The sequence below is a fragment of the Leptonychotes weddellii genome, chromosome 10 (assembly GCF_054177405.1).
Source record: "Leptonychotes weddellii isolate Sample4059 chromosome 10, ASM5417740v2, whole genome shotgun sequence".
Classification (NCBI taxonomy): domain Eukaryota; kingdom Metazoa; phylum Chordata; class Mammalia; order Carnivora; family Phocidae; genus Leptonychotes; species Leptonychotes weddellii.
Window position 1 is genome coordinate 99,582,252 of NC_138378.1, and position 19,001 is coordinate 99,601,252.

The 19,001-nt window shown below is 39.5% G+C and overlaps 1 protein-coding gene across 4 annotated transcripts in view; it reads right to left on the bottom strand.

The window, feature by feature from the left end:
* Positions 1 to 19,001, bottom strand: part of TTC27 (tetratricopeptide repeat domain 27) — a 156,000-nt gene that overhangs the window by 53,685 nt on the left and 83,314 nt on the right. For all 4 annotated transcript variants that reach the window (XM_081796958.1, XM_081796960.1, XM_081796957.1 and 1 more), the window contains 2 exons: positions 17,873 to 17,968; positions 13,495 to 13,617 (listed from right to left, as the gene is read on the bottom strand). In XM_081796958.1, coding sequence (XP_081653084.1) covers positions 13,495 to 13,617; positions 17,873 to 17,968 — 219 coding nt within the window. The remainder of the gene's footprint in view (positions 1 to 13,494; positions 13,618 to 17,872; positions 17,969 to 19,001) is intronic.

Below are 19,001 nucleotides of genomic sequence, written 5' to 3' on the forward strand. Positions count from 1 at the left end.
ATTAGTTTTTATCCAATATGCATTAAATGTATTATCTCACTTAATCACTATAGTAAGTCTGAGAGGTGGATATTAATATGCCCATTTTTAATATGAAGAAATAGAAGTTTAGATTCCTTGGTCAACTGGTCATCCCAAAACCAAGAAATACTAAGTTGGAAAATGGGACCTTAATTTCAGGTTCCATACTTTTCCTATATTCCACAGGTGGGCATCAGCAAAAATGGTGGCCTAAGAACCTCTGAAAACTCCTTACTCCATAAAAGCAACGAGAAGACTGGCAGAAGGTATTAGAATCAACTTTTTCATAATCCTGGAAATTAACCAAAAACTTGAAATAATCCAGAGAATGTTTATTAAAAAAAAAAATTGATATCTTGGTAAGAAAAACAAGCTTTGTGTGATTTTAACTTGCACCATTCCTATTCCATTTTCTCCAACTCTGTAGTAGCCTTGAAAACCAACAGCAGGCTGGGGCGCCTGAGTGACTCGGTTAAGCGGCTGCCTTCGGCTCAGGTCATGATCCTGGGGTCCTGGGATCAAGCCCCACGTCCGGCTCCCTGCTCAGCAGAGAGCCTGCTTCTCCCTCTCCCTCTGCCTGCCACTCTGCCTACTTGTGCTCTCTCTGGGTCAAATAAATAAATAAAATCTTAAAAAAAAAAAAAAAAAAGAAAACCAACAGCAGGCAATCATGGTGATTAGCAGCCTGGCAGCCACCAGAAGGAACAGAGTGGGTTTAGAGGTCCTCTAAAGTCTCATTTCAAAAAAACTGTCATTATCTGACCTGGCTGGTGGTTTCCTGGAAGAATCCCCTTGCAAGGCTGTCTGTATTGAACCTACCTCTGAGTTTGCCCAGTGAAAAGCCTTTGTCAAAAACAATTACAAGTGGCTAATTTTGCAGCTGTCTGAAGTAGTAAATAACATGTGGGACAAACAATAGGCTAACCAAAAACTTAAAAGTGAAAAAAGGGAGGGAGATATACATAAGGGCTTTGAAAGGCTCCAACGTATTCATGGGAATCCAGAACGCCATGCATGTGTAGGGTGCTGCACATGCTCAGAAGAGACCCGAGAAGGCCCTAAGCTCTCACCTCAGGCTGACCTCGAAGCTTTGCACCAGCAGTCAGTGAAAGCTAAGACAGGGCTGTTAACTGCTTGCCTCAGTGTTGGAAGCATGCTCCCACATACATACACACACACACACACACACACACACAGCCCATCAGCAAAGACTGGGAGACTTGTTGATTCAGGCATTCAAGGAATTTTATGTCCAATCATTAGGTGACCATTAAGCTAACCACCCTGAGACTTCAGTGGCTGCACAGGACAAAGAATATAGATTTTACAGAATTATCAAGAAATATCAATAAACAAACAAACAAAAAAATCACAAACAGCAATAACAACCTGATTTCCAGGGTTGTCACATTATTTAAAATGTCCAATTTTCAACAATTTATAAAAATATGCAAAGAAGCAAGAAAGTATGGCCATTATATAAGAAAAAAATAAAAGAGTGATCACTAGAAACTCACTGAAGATTCCCAGATGATGGGCTTAATAGGCACTTAAAACATACTATTTTAAATGATCCCTAGTACAAGGACTAAGGAAATAACTCAAAAAAAAAAAAAAAAATAGTGGTGCCTGGCTAGCTCAGTCAGTAGAGCATGCCTTGACCTTGGGGTTGTGAGTTCAAGCCCCACACTGGATGTAGAGATTACTTAAAAATAAAATCTAAAAAAAAAAAGGGGGGGGCGTGCCTGGGTGGCTCAGTCATTAAGCGTCTGCCTTCAGCTCAGGTCATGATCCCAGAGTCCTGGGATCGAGCCCTGCATCCAGCTCCCTGCTCGGCGGGAAGCCTGCTTGCCCCTCTCCCACTCCCCTTGCTTGTGTTCCCTCTCTCGCTGTGTCTCTCTCTGTCAAATAAATAAAATCTTTAAAAAAAAAAAAAAGTGAAAATGACAAGGGAATTAAAATGACACAGTAGAAAATATCCATTTAGCCAAAAAGAAGGCAGATTGTAATAGGGAAAGAGAAAAGACATAAAACATATAGAAAATAACAAAATGACTAACAACATACTACATTATCAGTAATTAAATTAAATGTAAAAGGATTCAGTACAACAATCAAAGGCAGAGATTGGCAGAAAGGATAAAAAAAATTATCTGACTAAATGCTGTCTACAAGAGACAGATTTTAGATTCAGACACACAAAAAGGCTGAAAATAAAAAGAAGAAAGAAAGAGAGAAAGGGAGGAAGGGAGGAAGGAAGGAACATCATGTACACAGTAACCAAAAGAGAGCTGGAGTGGCTTTATTAATATTAGGCAAAATTTGGGCGCCTGGGTGGCTCAGTTGGTTGGGCGACTGCCTTCAGCTCAGGTCATGATCCCAGGGTTCTGGGATCGAGTCCCACATCGGGCTCCCGGCTCGGCGGGGAGCCTGCTTCTCCCTCTGACCCTCTCCCCTCTCATGCTGTTTCTCTCTTGCTTGCTCTCAAATAAATAAATAAAATCTTAAAAAAAAAAAAAATATTAGGCAAAATTTGCCTTAAGACAAAAATTGTTAGTAGGACAAAGAAAGGATATTTTAATGATAAACATTCAATCCATCAAGAAGACATATTTATAAGTATAACAACAGAGCCCCAAATTACATGAAGCAAAAACTGACATATCTAAAGGGAGAAATACACAATTCATCAATAATATTTGAAGACTTCACTTTCCAACTTTGGATAACAGATTGAACAGCTATACAGAAGACAGAAATAGAAGACTTGAACAATGCTATAAACCAACTAAGCCTAAAAGACATCTAAAGAACACTCCACCCAACAGCAGCAGAATACACATAGAACACTCTCCAGGATATTCTACATGTTAGTCTGTAAAACAAGTAACTGGGAATTTGAAAGGACTGAAGTCATACTTAGTATGTTCTCCAACTACGATGGGATGAAATTAGAAATCAGTAACAAAAAGATATTTAGGAAATTTACAAATTCATGGAAACTAAATAACACAGCCCTAAATAACCAACAGGTCAAAAAAGAAATCACTGCGAAATTTAAAACACTTCAAGATAAATGAAAACAACATGATATGCCAAAAGTTATGGGATACAGTGAAAACTGTTTAGAGGGAAATTATAGCTGTAAATCCCTATTCTGAAAAAGAAAAAAGATCTCGAAGCAATCATCTAATCTTTCACCATAAGAAACTAGGAAAAAAAAAAAAAAGTAAACCCAACCCAAAGAAGCAGAAGGAAGGAAATAATAAAGATTAGTGTAAATAAATAAAGAAACAGGGTGCCTGGGTGGCTCAGTTGGTTGAGCGACTGCCTTCAGCTCAGGTCATGATCCTGGAGTCCCGGGATCGAGTCCCACATCGGGCTCCCTGCTCGGCGGGGGGTCTGCTTCCCCCTCTGCCCTCTTCCCTCTCATGCTCTCTGTCTCTCATTCTCTCTCTCTCAAATAAATAAATAAAATCTTTAAAAAAAAAAGAAAGAAACAAACAAACAAACAAACCAAAAGTTGGTTCTTTGGACTGAAATTACTAAAATCAGAAATGAAAGATGAGAAATTACTACCAACCTTATAGAAATAAAAAGGATTGGGGCGCCTGGGTGGCTCAGATGGTTAAGCATCTGCCTTCGGCTCAGGTCATGATCCCAGGGTCCTGGGATCGAGTCCCGCATCGGGCTCCCTGCCCGTTGGGGAGCCTGCTTCTCCCTCTGCCTCCCTCTCTCTTTCTCTCTCTCTCTCTGTCTGTCTGTCTCTCATGGATAAATAAATAAAATCTTTTAAAAAAAAAAGAAATAAAAAGGATTATAAGGATGTACTATACTCCACAGGTATCCTCTACAAAAAACAGGATCTAAGATTCAGAACATCAAGTCATACCCTTTAAACACCTGCATGATCTAAAACTACCATTCTACAAATATTTATTCTACTTCTAACTGCACTGTAATATAGACCACAAAGATCACCAGAGTCCAAAGACACAACACAGACCTAGTGTTGGCAACCTTGCAAAGAAGACAAATACAACAAATGAAAGATTAAAGAATAATCAGGAAAACCTTCACATTTGGAAATGCTAAGGTACTGAGGATTTCAAATACTTCTTTCACCAACTCATATCTATCTACACTCTTACAAGAATAAGGAACATAGAGAGTGGGTGGTATGCAACCTCTTGTTACCAAACAATATTGATTCTGGGTTTTTTTTTCACCAGAACATGGGTCTGCAGAGCCAGAATGGGGCAGCTTCCTGAAGAAGTTAAGAAACACAAGAGCAGTGATCTTGTTTGGTCTGTACTGGCCTCTTCTTTCCTCAAATTCCTATCCCATATTTTTTTGTTAGGTAAGTGAGTTCTTTCTCCTTGAGATCTTATACCTCTTCATCCTGCCAACAGAATGATCTTTCCCAAGGGCAAAGCTTGTAGGTAATATATTTCCTTTCTTCAATTAGTCACCCTGCATTCCTCAGTCTTCTTCTTCACTCTCTCCAAAATGCTCTATATGCTCCTCCCTCCTCCACTTAGCCACTCAATTTATGTAATTTATTATCAAATAAAGGACTATAAAAGATATGCCCAGTGAACATAAATAAAGCACAAGGGCTTATAATATCCCTTTTGCAATATCAAAATGTGGGTGGCCAGAAATCTTCACAGAATGCAAAAGGTTTGGTATTTCTGGCTATGGGTTGCTACTTCCCTATGGGAAAATACAGATGCACGTTTTTATAGAATACAAGAAATTTGTCATGTAAATAGCTATTAAAATGATAAAACAGGGCGCCTGAGTGGCTCAGTCAGTTAAGTGTCTGACTCTTGATTTCTGCTCAGGTCTTGGTCTCAGGGTTGTGAGTTCGGGCCCCATGCTGGACTCCACACTGGACATGGAGCCTACTTGAAAAAAAAAGAATAAAACTACATTCCCAAACACAAAAAGGCATACTTAAATGGGCAACTGGCTACAATTAAACTGAGTTGATTGCAAGAATCCTGTCAGCTGCAAACCCCAAAGATTATCCCTCTACCCAGATACACATACATATCTAGGCTGTTACAACAATCTGTTTTATTCTGTAATTGCAAACAACTAATTATTATTCTTTTTTTTTTTAAAGATTTTATTTATTTATTCATGAGAGCCAGAAAGACAGAGGCAGAGGGAGAAGCAGGCTCCCAAGGAGCAGGGAGCCCAATGCGGGACTCGATCCCAAGACCCTGGGATCATGACCTGAGCCGAAGACAGATGCTTAACCATCTGAGCCACCCAGGTGCCCCACAACTAATTATTATTCTTAATACAATTTTGTGGCAATAATTACACACAGCGAATCTCAGTTTAAAATGACGTCAGCAGGGGCGCCTGGGTGGCTCAGTCGTTAAGCGTCTGCCTTCGGCTCAGGTCATGATCCCAGGGTCCTGGGATCGAGCCCCGCGTCGGGCTCTCCGCTCAGCGGAAAGCCTGCTTCTCCCTCTCCCACTCCCCCGCTTGTGTTCCCTCTCTCGCTGTGTCTCTCTCTGTCAAATAAATAAATAAAATATTTTAAAAAAATAATAATAAAAATAAAAAAAATAAAAATAAAATGACGTCAGCAGAGGCTTACGTAGAACCTACAGTTATGGCTGAACTAATGATCCACTTGCTGATAACTGCATTGGTAACCCACACTGCTTAGAGGAAGGGTCCCACACTCAAACGCCCAGAGATTCTTGCCAATTATTGAGAATGAATGAAGCAGGCTGGGGAGTGAGCCCATAAAAGAAGGAGCCACTGCCGAACTCCAGCCAGGTAGTCGTGTTTCCACATTGTTTGTTTCCTTTTTTTTTTTTAATATTTATTTATTCATTTGAGAGAGAGAGAGCACGAGTGAGAGACAGAGGGAGAAGCGGACTCCCCGCCGATCAGGGAGACCAACTTGGGGCTTGATCCCAGGACCCTGGGATCACGACCTGAGCCCAAGGCAGATGCTTAACCAACTTAGCTGCCCAGGCACCCCCACATTGTTCGATTCTTTAAGAGAAGCCAAACAAAATACTTATTGCAATGTCAGATTTAGAGTATTAAACTTCCACCCTACAGTGGACATCAACTGCGCTTTTTCCTGCCCAGCATCCCTGCGAGCACTTATGTGCCTTTAGTCAGAAAAGCAGTTCAAATGCTAGTTCTGCTGACAAAATGTATGACTCCGAGAAAGTTAACTAATATCTTGAAAGTTTGTTCTTCATTTGTTGTCACCTACAAGAACAAGATGTGAAATGTCCCTAGCTTTTTGTCAGGCACACAGTAAGCCCTGAACTAATGTTTGTGTTCTTTCTCAACTCCCTTTACTGGAAAACTCAATTAGAAAGTAAGATGCTTGAGGTTTCACTGCTAGAAAGACAGAAGTGAACAGAAACAGCTTCTAGGGACATTAAAATTTTCTGTAAATAATCACATTGGTCAACTGTGTATAGTTCCTCCCACAGAAGAACTGCTGTTGTCAACTGTTGAATAAGTGATCATATAACTGAGTCGAGAGGACTAGAGGAAGTGAAGTCAAAGGGGCAAACTTCTGATTATTACAAAGTTAAAGTTAAATTTTTCCACATAAGCTAATTTCAACCAATCATCAGTTTTTTTATGAAAGTGTGGAGAATTATGGGAGGAGATCCTAGAGATCTCAGAAAAAAAGTCTGGACAAGATACAAACTGAGTGGACTACTGCTTTAGAGAAGGACAGCAGAGGGAGAAATATTTAGCTCGCAATATGATGGCCAGATAGAATTTGGAATCTGTATATAATTCCATCTTAGCACCTGCTCTATCTTACTAAAATATTCTATTCGTGTGGATCTGTACTATGAGGCTATAAGCTCCTTGGACGTTAAGTTCTGTCTCTTACTCCTCTTTGGTATACCATTGCCCAGCACACAGTAGGTACTCTATAAATGTTGGATAAATTCAACTGATGGCCCCCATATGAGTAAAAGTGAAATTCAATCTCTGGTGAAAAGGGAGATAAAACAGTTCAGGAAAACTATTCATCCTCCAGCCAGAGCAATTATCAAAACAAAGTGCCCTTGTTGGCTGTGATTTATGCCTTGATTTTGTGAATGAGCAAAAGGCATTAATAATTAGAATGAGTGACAAGTATGGCCTGGCCTTCATCTGATGTGACATCTGCTCAGTATACAGGGATTATCAATTGGCAGAGCAGCAACTAGAAGAAGCCCTCCTGGCAAAGAATGAAGGGGGGAAAATGAGCTCTAGACCCAGATATGGTACTAACTATAACGAGTATCTTTGAGGCCTGCAGAAATGATTCTCTCTCCCCTCTCCTAGCAGAAAGGCAGTTTGCTCCTAGTCTAAATTCTTGTCCTATGAACAGCAACTGAGAGGTGAAAAGTGCAGAACACTTCATCCATCCCCAGTAGGTCGCCCCCAGCTAGACTTCTTCTGTGTGGTGGTGCCTAGTCCTATTCACTCTCTTATGAGCCAAGTGCTCACTAAGTGCTTTTTACATTTATGTGTGTGACAACACCATGCTCTGGCTTGATTTTCCAAAGGGACCTTGCCAGCATAAATACTCCAGGTCCAAGATAAAACAGAATAATTAAAAACAGTCCTAGTTATCCAATTAGCTGCTCATCTACTATTTGCATTACCAAGTTACAGAGTATATTTTCCCTATTTTTCTCATTCAAGGGGGCACAACAACAGGTTTTGGCTTATAAACTGAACATCTAATTTCTTTTTTCTTTTTTTTTTTTTTTTAGATTTATCTACTTATTTGAGAGAGAGAGAGAACACGAGAGGGAGGGGCAGAGGGGGAGGCAGAGAGAATCTCAAGCAGACCCTGCGCTGGGTGCGGAGCCCAAAGTGGGGCTCAATCTAACAACCCTGAGATCAAGACCTGAGCCGAAATCAAGAGTCAGCCACTCAGGCGCCTGGGTGGCTCAGCTGGTTAAGCGACTGCCTTCGGCTCAGGTCATGATCCTGGAGTCCCGGGATCGAGTCCCGCATCGGGCTCCCTGCTCGGCGGGGAGTCTGCTTCTTCCTCTGACCCTCCTCCCTCTCATGCTCTCTGTCTCTCATTCTCTCTCTCTCAAATAAATAAACAAAATCTTTAAAAAAAAAAAAAAAAAAAAAGAGTCAGCCACTCAACAGACTTGCACCCAGGCGCCCCTTGGACATCTAATTTCCCAGGGATTAACAACAGCCCCAGTGAGAGGCGGGTATGGAGAAAGGAGTGTGAGTTTAAGAGAAAAGGAAGGTCTAAGCTCAGATTCCAAAATCTGCCACTTACTAAGGCTAATCAGTAAAGCGGTAAAAACAATTCATACTTTGTATGTTGTTACATTACAGAGATTATTAGATTAAAAGATTAAAATGGGAGGGGAGAGATCTCATAATTTGTTTTTAGAGAGAGAATACATGGCGGGAATTGAAGAAGTTTCTTTCGTCACATATAAAGTCCAAAGGGAGTACCTACTTGGAGATCTGCTTCAGTGCATTAACTACTCATGATGAAAGACTATAGGTCATTCATTTAGCAAATATTTTGAGGACTTACCATGTGCCAAGCCTGTGCTAGGTGTTGGGGAGACCTCTGCAAATACTATAGACATAAGTGTTCTTAAACGGCTTATAGTCTAGTAAGTGAAGTAAACCAGCAAATGGGATATCAGAGTAGTTTGGGTGCCACAGGAGCACAGGAAAACACCCCAAATCTGGGAGGGAGGTAGCAGGGAAAGATCACTGTGGAAAGTAATCGCCAAGGAAAAACCTGAAGAATAAGTAGGAGTGAGCTGAAGGAGGACAAGTTCTAGACAGACAATAGCACATACAAAGGTCCTGAGGTGAAGCAATGCTGCAAAGTCAAGAAATTACAAGTAGTTTCAATCTGGTGGAACTTTGAGCACAGCCTCAATGAGCAAGTACAAAGGGGGATGAAGCAGAGATAAAAGAGTAGGGGGATAATGCAGTTAGCAATGTGAGCAGGAGTCAGATCATGAAGTGGTCTATAAACCATCCATGCTAAAGAGCTTAATCCTGGAGACGAAGGGAGTTACTGAAGAGTGGGAATGACCCGATCAGATTTATTTTTCAGGAAGATCACTCTGACTGCAATGTGGGAAAAGAGTTTGGGAAATCTTTTACATCATATAAAAAAACTATTTTATTTATTTATTTTTAAAGATTTTATTTATTTATTTTGACAGAGAGAGACACAGCGAGAGAGGGAACACAAGCAGGGGGAGTCGGAGAGGGAGAAGCAGGCTTCCCGTGGAGCAGGGAGCCCGATGTGGGGCTCGATCCCAGGACTCTTGGATCATGACCTGAGCCAAAGGAAGACGCTTAACAACTGAGCCACCCAGGCACCCCTAAAGAAACTATTTTAAAAGAAACCTTCCCCGGAGTGCCTAGGTGGCTCAGTCGTTTGAGCATCTGACTTGCAGTTTCAGCTCAAGGCATGATCTCAGGGTCCTGGGACTGAGCACCGAATCAGGCTCCCTGCTCAGCAAGGATTCTCTCTCTCCCTCTCCTCCTCTCCCCTCGGCTCACATGCTCTCGCTCTCTCTAAAATAAATAAATAAATCTTTTAAAAAAAGAAAAGAAACCTTCCCTCCATCCCCCCAAAACCCAAACCAACTGCTAAAAGAATCTCAACTGTTTCAGAAATAAAACATTTACTTGTAACTTAAAGGAGAACTTCTTAAGAGCTTTTGGCTACAATGATCTGCAAACATAGCAAAATAAAAGATAAGGCTATGTAATTTCAGGTAAGCCTTGTTTGCTAGGAACAAGAGAAGAAAAGAGAGGTCGTTAACCCTTACCATTCCACTCCCTTTACGCCTACCTCCCGCAGGCAGTTTATACCAGCTCAATCTTTGTCTTTCATTTAGGGACCAAATTTGTGCACCAAAATAAGAATTTGTTCATAGGCTTGGGGAAACTGCTAGAAGTGTGCCAGATAACTTTAAAAAACTACATGCTAACAGATGAGAACCAGTTCTGATCACAACATCAAGCAAAATTAATCTAAGCTATTTTGCCAATGGTCATTAAATAATGAGAATTTCTGTAAGTAGTGTCTACATTAGAAAGTCTGAGACCCTACAATAATACGGTGCAAGCACCAGAACATAATAATTAGAATTAGATACTTTCTCGAATTTGCCTTTTAAAAATAAATTATGCCATTAAGCACTAAATGCGGGGATTAAAATTTCATAAACTTCTAGTTAAATCAAATGTGGTGACAACTACTGGCACATGACCAAATACTAAAAAAATCTCAGCTGTTTTAGAAATAAAACATTTGCTTCCAGCTTGAAGCAAAACTTTTTAGGGTCTATGGTTAAACTGATCTGCAAATATAGCATAAGAATAACAGGTAAGGGAAGTCTTTTATGTGACAAACGAAATGCTAAATCAACCTTTAAAATAAAAAATTGGGGGGATGTTGGGCTGAAACTCACAAAAGGCTTTAAGACAAAGTAAATGACTACACATTCCTAAAAATTAAGATACGTACATTTTCTAGAATAATTAGAAACATGGGAATTTATCATTATCATGAGACAATGCTTACAAGGTCATGTGCCAATTAAAAAAACATTAATACTACAACTACTTTAGAGAACAGAGTCAAATCTGTTCTTTGAAAGGGATCAATTCCTTATTTTTTTCTTCTGCAATTAGAGAAAGTCTCTGCTTTTCATACTTTCTAAAAATAATTACATAAATTTAGTATTTTAAAACACGCTTGGGGAGCTTGGGAAGCAACAACTTAATCATTTCAAAAATCACTATTTCCAAAACTACTGTAATTTTATATAGAGTTCATTTATTTAGTGACCAGCGTAAAGGACTAGCATAGTGAAGAATGACACAATGGGAAATACATTAGACTGGGAATCAAGATACTCATTCACCCATTTATTCCTTTGTTAAACAGCTGAATCCTGCTTTAGTGCCAGGCCTACAGACACTAAAAAAATATTTAAGTCCTCAAAGAAACATAATACTCTATTTCATCAAATTTGGGACACTATCAATCATAAGACTAACTCTTAACTAATAAAGAAAAAATGCTTTCAATTAAATGACATAATGCCTTGAATGAATCACATCAGCCTTTCGTTGCTTTGATATTTTTAAAATCTATTCAGAAAAATTTGGCAATTTTTCCTGCCTTCAATACATTGCTTGCCATTTTAAATGGCAATCTTTTTTTTAAATATATACATCTCTCTACAAAACACAGCTTCATCTACTTAGGGGTGCCCTCCTTTCTTGGCTCCCATAAAGCACTTGGTTGTTATTTTTGAAGAAAAGTAAATGAAATTGTGATGATTTCTCTAAAGGCAAATGTTTACTTTCACGAATACCAAATTTACATCTCTCTACTTTGTTTCAGTCTTTTCTGTGCGTTCAATGACTTTTTTGTTTCAATGCCAAATCATAACAAAATCTTTCTTGAAGATATTCTAAATGGCAATTAAATCCACCATATGTCGCAGTGACACCAGGTACAGAACTCTATTGAAACGATGACGCTAACTGTAACTGTGACTAAGTGTGGAGAGGCACAGGCGACGACAACCTACCCACACGGCCACCGGACAGCCAGCAACTGGAAGATACCAAGTGTCAGACACATTCCAAATGCAGAGTGAAAAAAGGTGTCTCAGAATCACAACTCGCGCAGCTCTGTGAGGAGAGGACATTGTACCTACTCAGACGTTACGCCATGAAAACCTGTACAGAGGCAGATTAAGTGCCTGCAGATGAGGAAAATGAGTCATGGGGAGAGGCAGCGGGCCCACGTAACTTGCCCAGTACCACGAAGCTAGCACGTGGCAAGGCTAGCAGCTGAACTCGTACAGCCTGGGCCGAGAGGCTCTGCTTTGAACCACTGGGCCATGTGGCCTCTCAAGCTAATAATCAATAACCGGCTTTGTGACCTGAGGCAAATCACTAGAGACTCCTTTCCTTATTTTGAAACGGAGGGAACTGGAACAGATGATGATGGAGTTCTTTCCCGGGATGAAAATATTAAAATTCTATAATCTTCTACAGTAAAATTTTATTCCCATGCTGGTTTCTCCTTGCGCTAATACAATGCAAACCTTCACCGCCGTTAGTGATGAGTGAAAGGAATCTAACTTTTACTACTGGTCTAAAATAAGACATACTTAGGAAGGTATTTAAGAAACAGACACACATGGGGGCGCCTGGGTGGCTCAGTCATTAAGCGTCTGCCTTCGGCTCAGGTCATGATCCCAGGGTCCTGGGATCAAGTCCCGTGTCGGGCTCCCTGCTCAGCGGGGAGCCTGCTTCTTCCTCTCCTGCTCCCCCTGCTTGTGTTCCCTCTCTCACTGTCTTTCTCTGTCAAATAAATAAATAAAATCTTAAAAGAAAGAAACAAACACACATGGGGGCTCCTGGGTGGCTCAGTCGTTAAAGCATCTGCCTTCGGCTCAGATCATGGCCCCAGGGTCCTGGGATCGAGCCCCGCGTCGGGCTCCCTGCTCTGCGGGAAGCCTGCTTCTCCCTCCCCCACTCCCCCTGCTTGTGTTCCCTCTCTCGCTGTGTCTCTCTCTGTCAAATAAATAAATAAAATCTTCAAAAAATAAATAAAAAAAAGAAACAGACACACATGTATTTGTACCACTACTTCTTTTTTTTTTTTTTTAGGGTGATGGCAAAAAGTTGACTTAGAAATAAACGAGCCAGTGCGTGGGTTCTACTCTGTGTACTATACTTATGATAGAATTTAGTCATTTCAAAATTTAATCCAAAATTAACATATGACTTCAAGGTGTCAGTTTCAACAGATGCTCACAATGCAGAACTGCTTATTCTTTAAAAATTCTGTTCATTTATGAGGGGGAAAAAAACAACAAATTAATAACATATAAATACTGCAACATCGTTCCTCTTGAGCCAATTTAAAGGTGGGATTAAGTGTATCACACACTTGACAACTCCTCTGCCCTAAGGAGGGTGGGGGGGCCACACCCTTTAGGTTTCCTTCTACAGGCCCAGCCAGCTGCACTCCCACCCAGGTAACCTCCCTTCGGCCCCACAAACTCTGATCATCAGGCAACCCACTGAGGCTTAAAATAATTCGTAATATTTCACTTTGAAGTTGTCCTCAGGAGGAGAGTTAGCAAAGGAAAGAGATCAAAATACAGAGTCTTTAACACTTCCATTATTCATTCCTAAACATCATACATCGTATCAGTTTTGGCCTGCTTTTCTCTTTTACATATACACATACACGTATACACAGTAAATTATTTGCCCCAACAAAAATCAGAGAAAACATTAAAAAGATTTCTGGTGGAAAAAGTGAAAAAGAGAACATAAATGAACTACTAGCAAAAGTGGGCTTAGAAAAACAAAGCAAGCGAGAAAGATGCCCCCAAACAGAAGGCTCTCATCAGTACTCGGAATATTCCTATTACATACCTTCCCATGCTGCCCAGCTCTCTCGTAACAAATGACAACATCTTCCCACATTTCTAGCTTCTCAAATATCTGAAGGGCTGAACTCGTGCATCCCAGCTCAAAGAGAAAACGTGCAAGTTGGCGCTAAAAGAGTCAAGTTAAAATAATGAACATTTCTTTATGTAAAGAGATTCCTGTTTCACTTGTGGGTGCGCTAACCTGCCATTTTAAGGGTCTGCTTACTGTAATAAATACATCATTTCTACAGTTTGACCTCAACTAATTAGAAATTTGCAATGATTCAATACTTACCTTTACTTTAGCAAGTTTCTTTATAGATGGCAAGGAATTAAAAAACTATAATATAGGAACTTTTCAAAACACTCAATATATCAATTTTTTCCTAAGAACCCAGAAGAACTTAAAAGCAAAATCAGCATTTCTTTCTTACCTAGAGATTCTGTGACCATCTCTGATTTGTAAAGCTGAGATCCAATAAATCAACTTGAAAAACTCTAGTTAGAATGCCTGGTATCAAAAAGAAAAGTGTTGGCGGGGATGTGGAGAAAAGGGAACCCTTGTGCACTGTGGGCGCCAATGTCAACTGGTGCAGCCACCATGGAAAACAGTCTGAAGGCTCCTCAAAAAATTAAAAATAGAGCTACTAAGCGATCCAGCTTTCCCACTTCTGGGCATTTATTCAAAGAAATGAAAATATTCACTTGAAAAAATATCTCTACCCCCGTGTTCATTATAGCATTATTTACAATAACTGAGACACGGGAGCAGCCTAAGTGTCCATCAAGGGATGAATGGATAAAGAAATTGTAGTGTGTGTGTACACCCAACACACACACACACACACACACACACACACTGGAATCTTATTCAGCCATAAAAAAGAATGAAAGCTTAGCATGTGTGACAACACAGATGAGGTCGACCTGGTGGGCATTATGCTAAGTGAAATAAATCAGACAGAGAAAAACAAATACAGTACAATCTGACTCACATGAGAAATCTGAAAAAGTCAGATTCATAGAAACAGAACAGACTGGTGGCTGCCAGAGGTTGAGGGGTGGTGGTGAGAGAAATGGATGAAGGTGGTCAAAAAATACAAACTTCCAGTTCTAAGTAAGTTCTGAGGATATAACGTACAGCATGCTGGCTACAGTTAATAATACTGTATTATATATTTGAAAGATGCTAAGAAAATAGATCTTAAATTTCTCATCACAAGAAAAAAATCTGTAATTATGTGAGGAGATAGATATTAACTAAACTCACTGTGGTGACCATTTTATAATATATAGCTATATTAAATCATTATGTTATACACATAAAACTAATACAATGTTATGTGTCAGTTATACCTCAAACTGGGAAAAAATGAAATTGAACTCAAATAAACAAATAATAAAAATTCCAAGCAGTTGACATAAATGACAGAAATCTATACATTAGCACTTGTGTACTTTATTCATGAAAGCATCTCTGGGTCTTTCTAACTCAGATCTACTTAGATTTATTTAGGTTCTAAAAGACTTAACTACTTTATTTCCCAGCCTTGGCAGATAAAAAAGGAGGCAAATTGTGGTAAGGTTATTCAAAGTTAAACATATCAAAAAATAAATATATTGTGGTTTATAAGTGGTCCATCCTGCAGGAATAGAAAAAATACTAGAAAGTTTTAAAAAGTGAGGTTCAGGGCGCTTGGCTGGTTCAGTCAGTAGAGCATGTGACTCTTGATCTCAGGGCCATGAGTTCAAGCCCCACAATGGGTGAAGAATTTACTTTAAAAAAAAAAAGTAGGTGAAGTTCTTATATAATGCATGGTTTCATATTAGTGGAGAACTGTGTTGTTTTAAATATAATTTTACTGCTCTTTCAAAATTCAATACATATTTAAGAGTTAAGAAGTCAATGGATATGAAAAATCTACATTGACAGAATTAGAAAGTAAAATGAGATATACCTGAAAGTTATAAGCTAATATATTTAAAAAAAATAAATACAGGGAATGATCTAATTCTTCTATATGCCATGAATCTGGGGGAATTTGGCTATTTTAAGATATTTGGACATTTTAAAAAACTAAACATAGCATATGGGAGCTGAAATAAATCTTAGTGCTCACACGGTAAACAGTTTATTTTTATTTATTTTTTTTTTTAAGATTTTTTTATTTATTTGACAGAGACAGAGATAGCGAGAGCAGGAACACAAGCAGGGGGAGCAGGAGAGGGAGAAGCAGGATTCCCGCTGAGCAGGGAGCCCAACGTGGGGCTCGATCCCAGGACCTTGGGATCATGACCCGAGCCGAAGGCAGAAGCTTAACGACTGAGCCACCCAGGCGCCCCACACGGTAAGCAGCTTAATCTTTTCATTTAATAGATATGGCATCTAAGATGGTAGGGCTAGCTAGAAGCGAAAGACTGATTCTCTTTTTACAATAAACTACGCTACTACTTTTTGATCTTTAAAAATAATACATAAAGATATGGTCATTCCCTATAATGAAAGAAAAAAATGATTTGTTAAAGAGGATGTTTATCTAACCGCCTAAAGATCCTAAAATCCACAGCTTCCTAAACAGATAAAATAAACATTTTGCCTAAATTCTATTTGAATAGTATTTAATTTTCCTAATGCTTCTGTTCAGAAATAGACTGAAAGCTACACCCTCAACATACATGTTTTGTCATAATAATAGCTCAGAATCTGAGACGTTTATCCACCACAAACCACACAGGACAAGGCACTTAATTTCATAGATCAGGGTCAAAAACATATCAAAAAGTTCCAGCTATTAACACCTTCTTGATAAAGAAGGTACTCCTTTTGAGATAATATAATAAAGCTTTTTATTTGCCTGTTATATTGAGACTCCTTCAATAAAGTGAATTCCAATGTGTAATAAATCCCCTACTTTACTCTGTGCTTAAGAATATGACATACTCGAAGAGGGCGCCTGGGTGGCTCAGTCGTTAGGCGGCTGCCTTCGGCTCAGGTCATGATCCCGGAGTCCTGGGATCGAGTCCCACATCGGACTCCCTGCTCAGCAGGAAGCCTGCTTCTCCCTCTCCCACTCCCCCTGCTTGTGTTCCTGCTCTCGCTGTCTCTGTCAAATAAATAAATGAAATCTTTAAAAAAAAAAAAAAATATGACATACTCGAAGAAATCTAACCATGGGGATTCAGAGTCATTGAATGGTGGGCTGGCATTTATAATTCTAAATCACTACCTATGTGCATAATCCAAAGAGAAAGGACAGGAAGCTGGCTGAAATGACAATAGTTATGAAATCATCTAGAAATTTCTGCCTGTCACCATTTCACTCTACTTAACTTCTCAGTGCCACAGCTTCCTCATTTATAAAATGGGGATATTTCACACAATTGTTGCAATAAAATAATGTGTGCAAAATGCAGAACAAAATGCATGCGTCATAATAAGTATGCAGTAAAAGCTGGTTGTTATTAGCTGGCATAATAACAACCCAATGAAGAGATAAGGAAAGGAGGGAAACTAGACTAAAAATTGGGAAACCAGAGACCTACTTCATGACAGCTGTGTGATCAACATCGGTAAAATGTAGTTAATTGCCCTGGGCTCAGTTTTCTTCTCTGTAATATTAAGAAACTGGACCAGGTGTCTAAGTTGCCTTCAGTGCTAAAAATTTTACAAAATAGGGGAACCACACCCATAACACAGGGGCTTGAATCTCTATCCCAAAATGGAGCTTTAGGAGCTACACTAGGTATTCTTATATCTCAGAAAAAGAAAAGTAGTCAAGGGTATCTCACCATATAGAGCAAGAAACAACTGCTTTAAGTTGTTCTTGTAAACAACTTGGTTAAAAGGCTCATTCTCGAGCAGAAGGTCCTAATGGGCTTTTAAATATAAAGTTATTTTGAAAATGAAAGCTTCTGTGGTTCTCCCATTACTTAATTTCAAGGATTCTATTTAATCTTGTTTTAAATTCTTTTAAAAATGTTTTATTTTTTTTTTTTAAGATTTTATTTATTTATTTGACAGAGAATGAGAGAGAGAGCACATGAGAGTGGGGAGGGTCAGAGGGAGAAGCAGGCTCCCTGCCGAGCAGGGAGCCCGATGCGGGACTCGATCCAGGGACTCCAGGATCATGACCTGAGCCGAAGGCAGTCGCTTAACCAACTGAGCCACCCAGGCGCCCTTAAAAATTTTTTAAAAGTTTAGTATCACTTTAACCAAAAGAGCATTTTTAAGTAATTGGCAATTCCCAGCTAGATACTTTTATTCTTTCCACTGAAATATTTGAAAACTTCAACATAAACTGAAAAATCATCCTTTTCTAGTGTATTTATCTTTCAAAAGCAAAGTATTTTCCATACCCAATGACAAAGAGCAACAAAAATACCTGAATGGCCCAGTGAGGGGGTACTTGACAGCAATAGAAAATCTTCAGACGTTCCAATACAGATGTAGTCTTATCTTCAAATTGGTCTGCAAGAGCCTTGAGAGGACATATCATAATCAGAATCTATATGTGTAATAACTTTAAAAAAAAAAGATTTTATTTATTTATTTGACAGAGAGAGAGAGCACAAGCAGGGGGAGCGGCAGGCAGAGGGAGAAGCAGGCTCCCCGCTGAGCAGGGAGCCCAACGTGGGGCTTGATCCCAGGACCCTGGGATCAAGATCTGAGCCGAAGGCAGATGCTTAACCAACTGAGCCACCCAGGCGCCCCTGTAATAACTTTTTAATATAAATAAGATTCTTACTGTAAAAGTTATACAAATGGACATATAAACAATAAAGAACACAAGTCACTTTTTCTTTTAAAGATTTTTTATTTATTCATTTGAGAGAGAGAGAGAGAGCGCACAAGCAGGGGAAGGGTCAGAGGGAAAGGGAGAAACAGACTCCCCACTGAGCAGGGCACCCGATGCATGGCTCGATCCCAGGACCCCGGGATCATGACCTGAGCTGAAGGCAGATGCTTAACCGACTGAGCTACCCAGGTGCCCCCACAAGTCACTTTGATGAGGTGATGAAATGTGTGAATTTTTTCTTGAATTTCTTCAAACATTTAAAAAACTTTCAAATTTTTTTGGGTGTTGAGTTTGAGAAGTTCTTTATAGATCTTGGATACCAGCCCTTTATCTGCAGTGTCATTTGCAAATATCTTCTCCCATTCTGTGGGTTGCCCCTTTGTTTTGTTGACTGTTTCCTTTGCTGTGCAGAAGCTTTTTATCTTGATTAAGTCCCAAAAGTTCATTTTTGCTTTTGTTTCACTAGCTTTTGGAGATGTATCTTGAAAGAAGTTGCTGTGGCCAATGTCAGAGGTTACTGCCTATTTTCTCCTCTAGGATTTTGATGGGTTCCTGTCTCACATTGAGGTCTTTCATCCATTTTGAGTTTATCTTTGTGTATGGTGTTAGAGAATGGTTGAGTTTCATTCTTCTGCATGTGGCTGTCCAATTTCCCCAGCACCATTTATTGAAGAGGCTTTTTTCCATTGCATGTTTTTTCCTGCTTTGTCGAAGA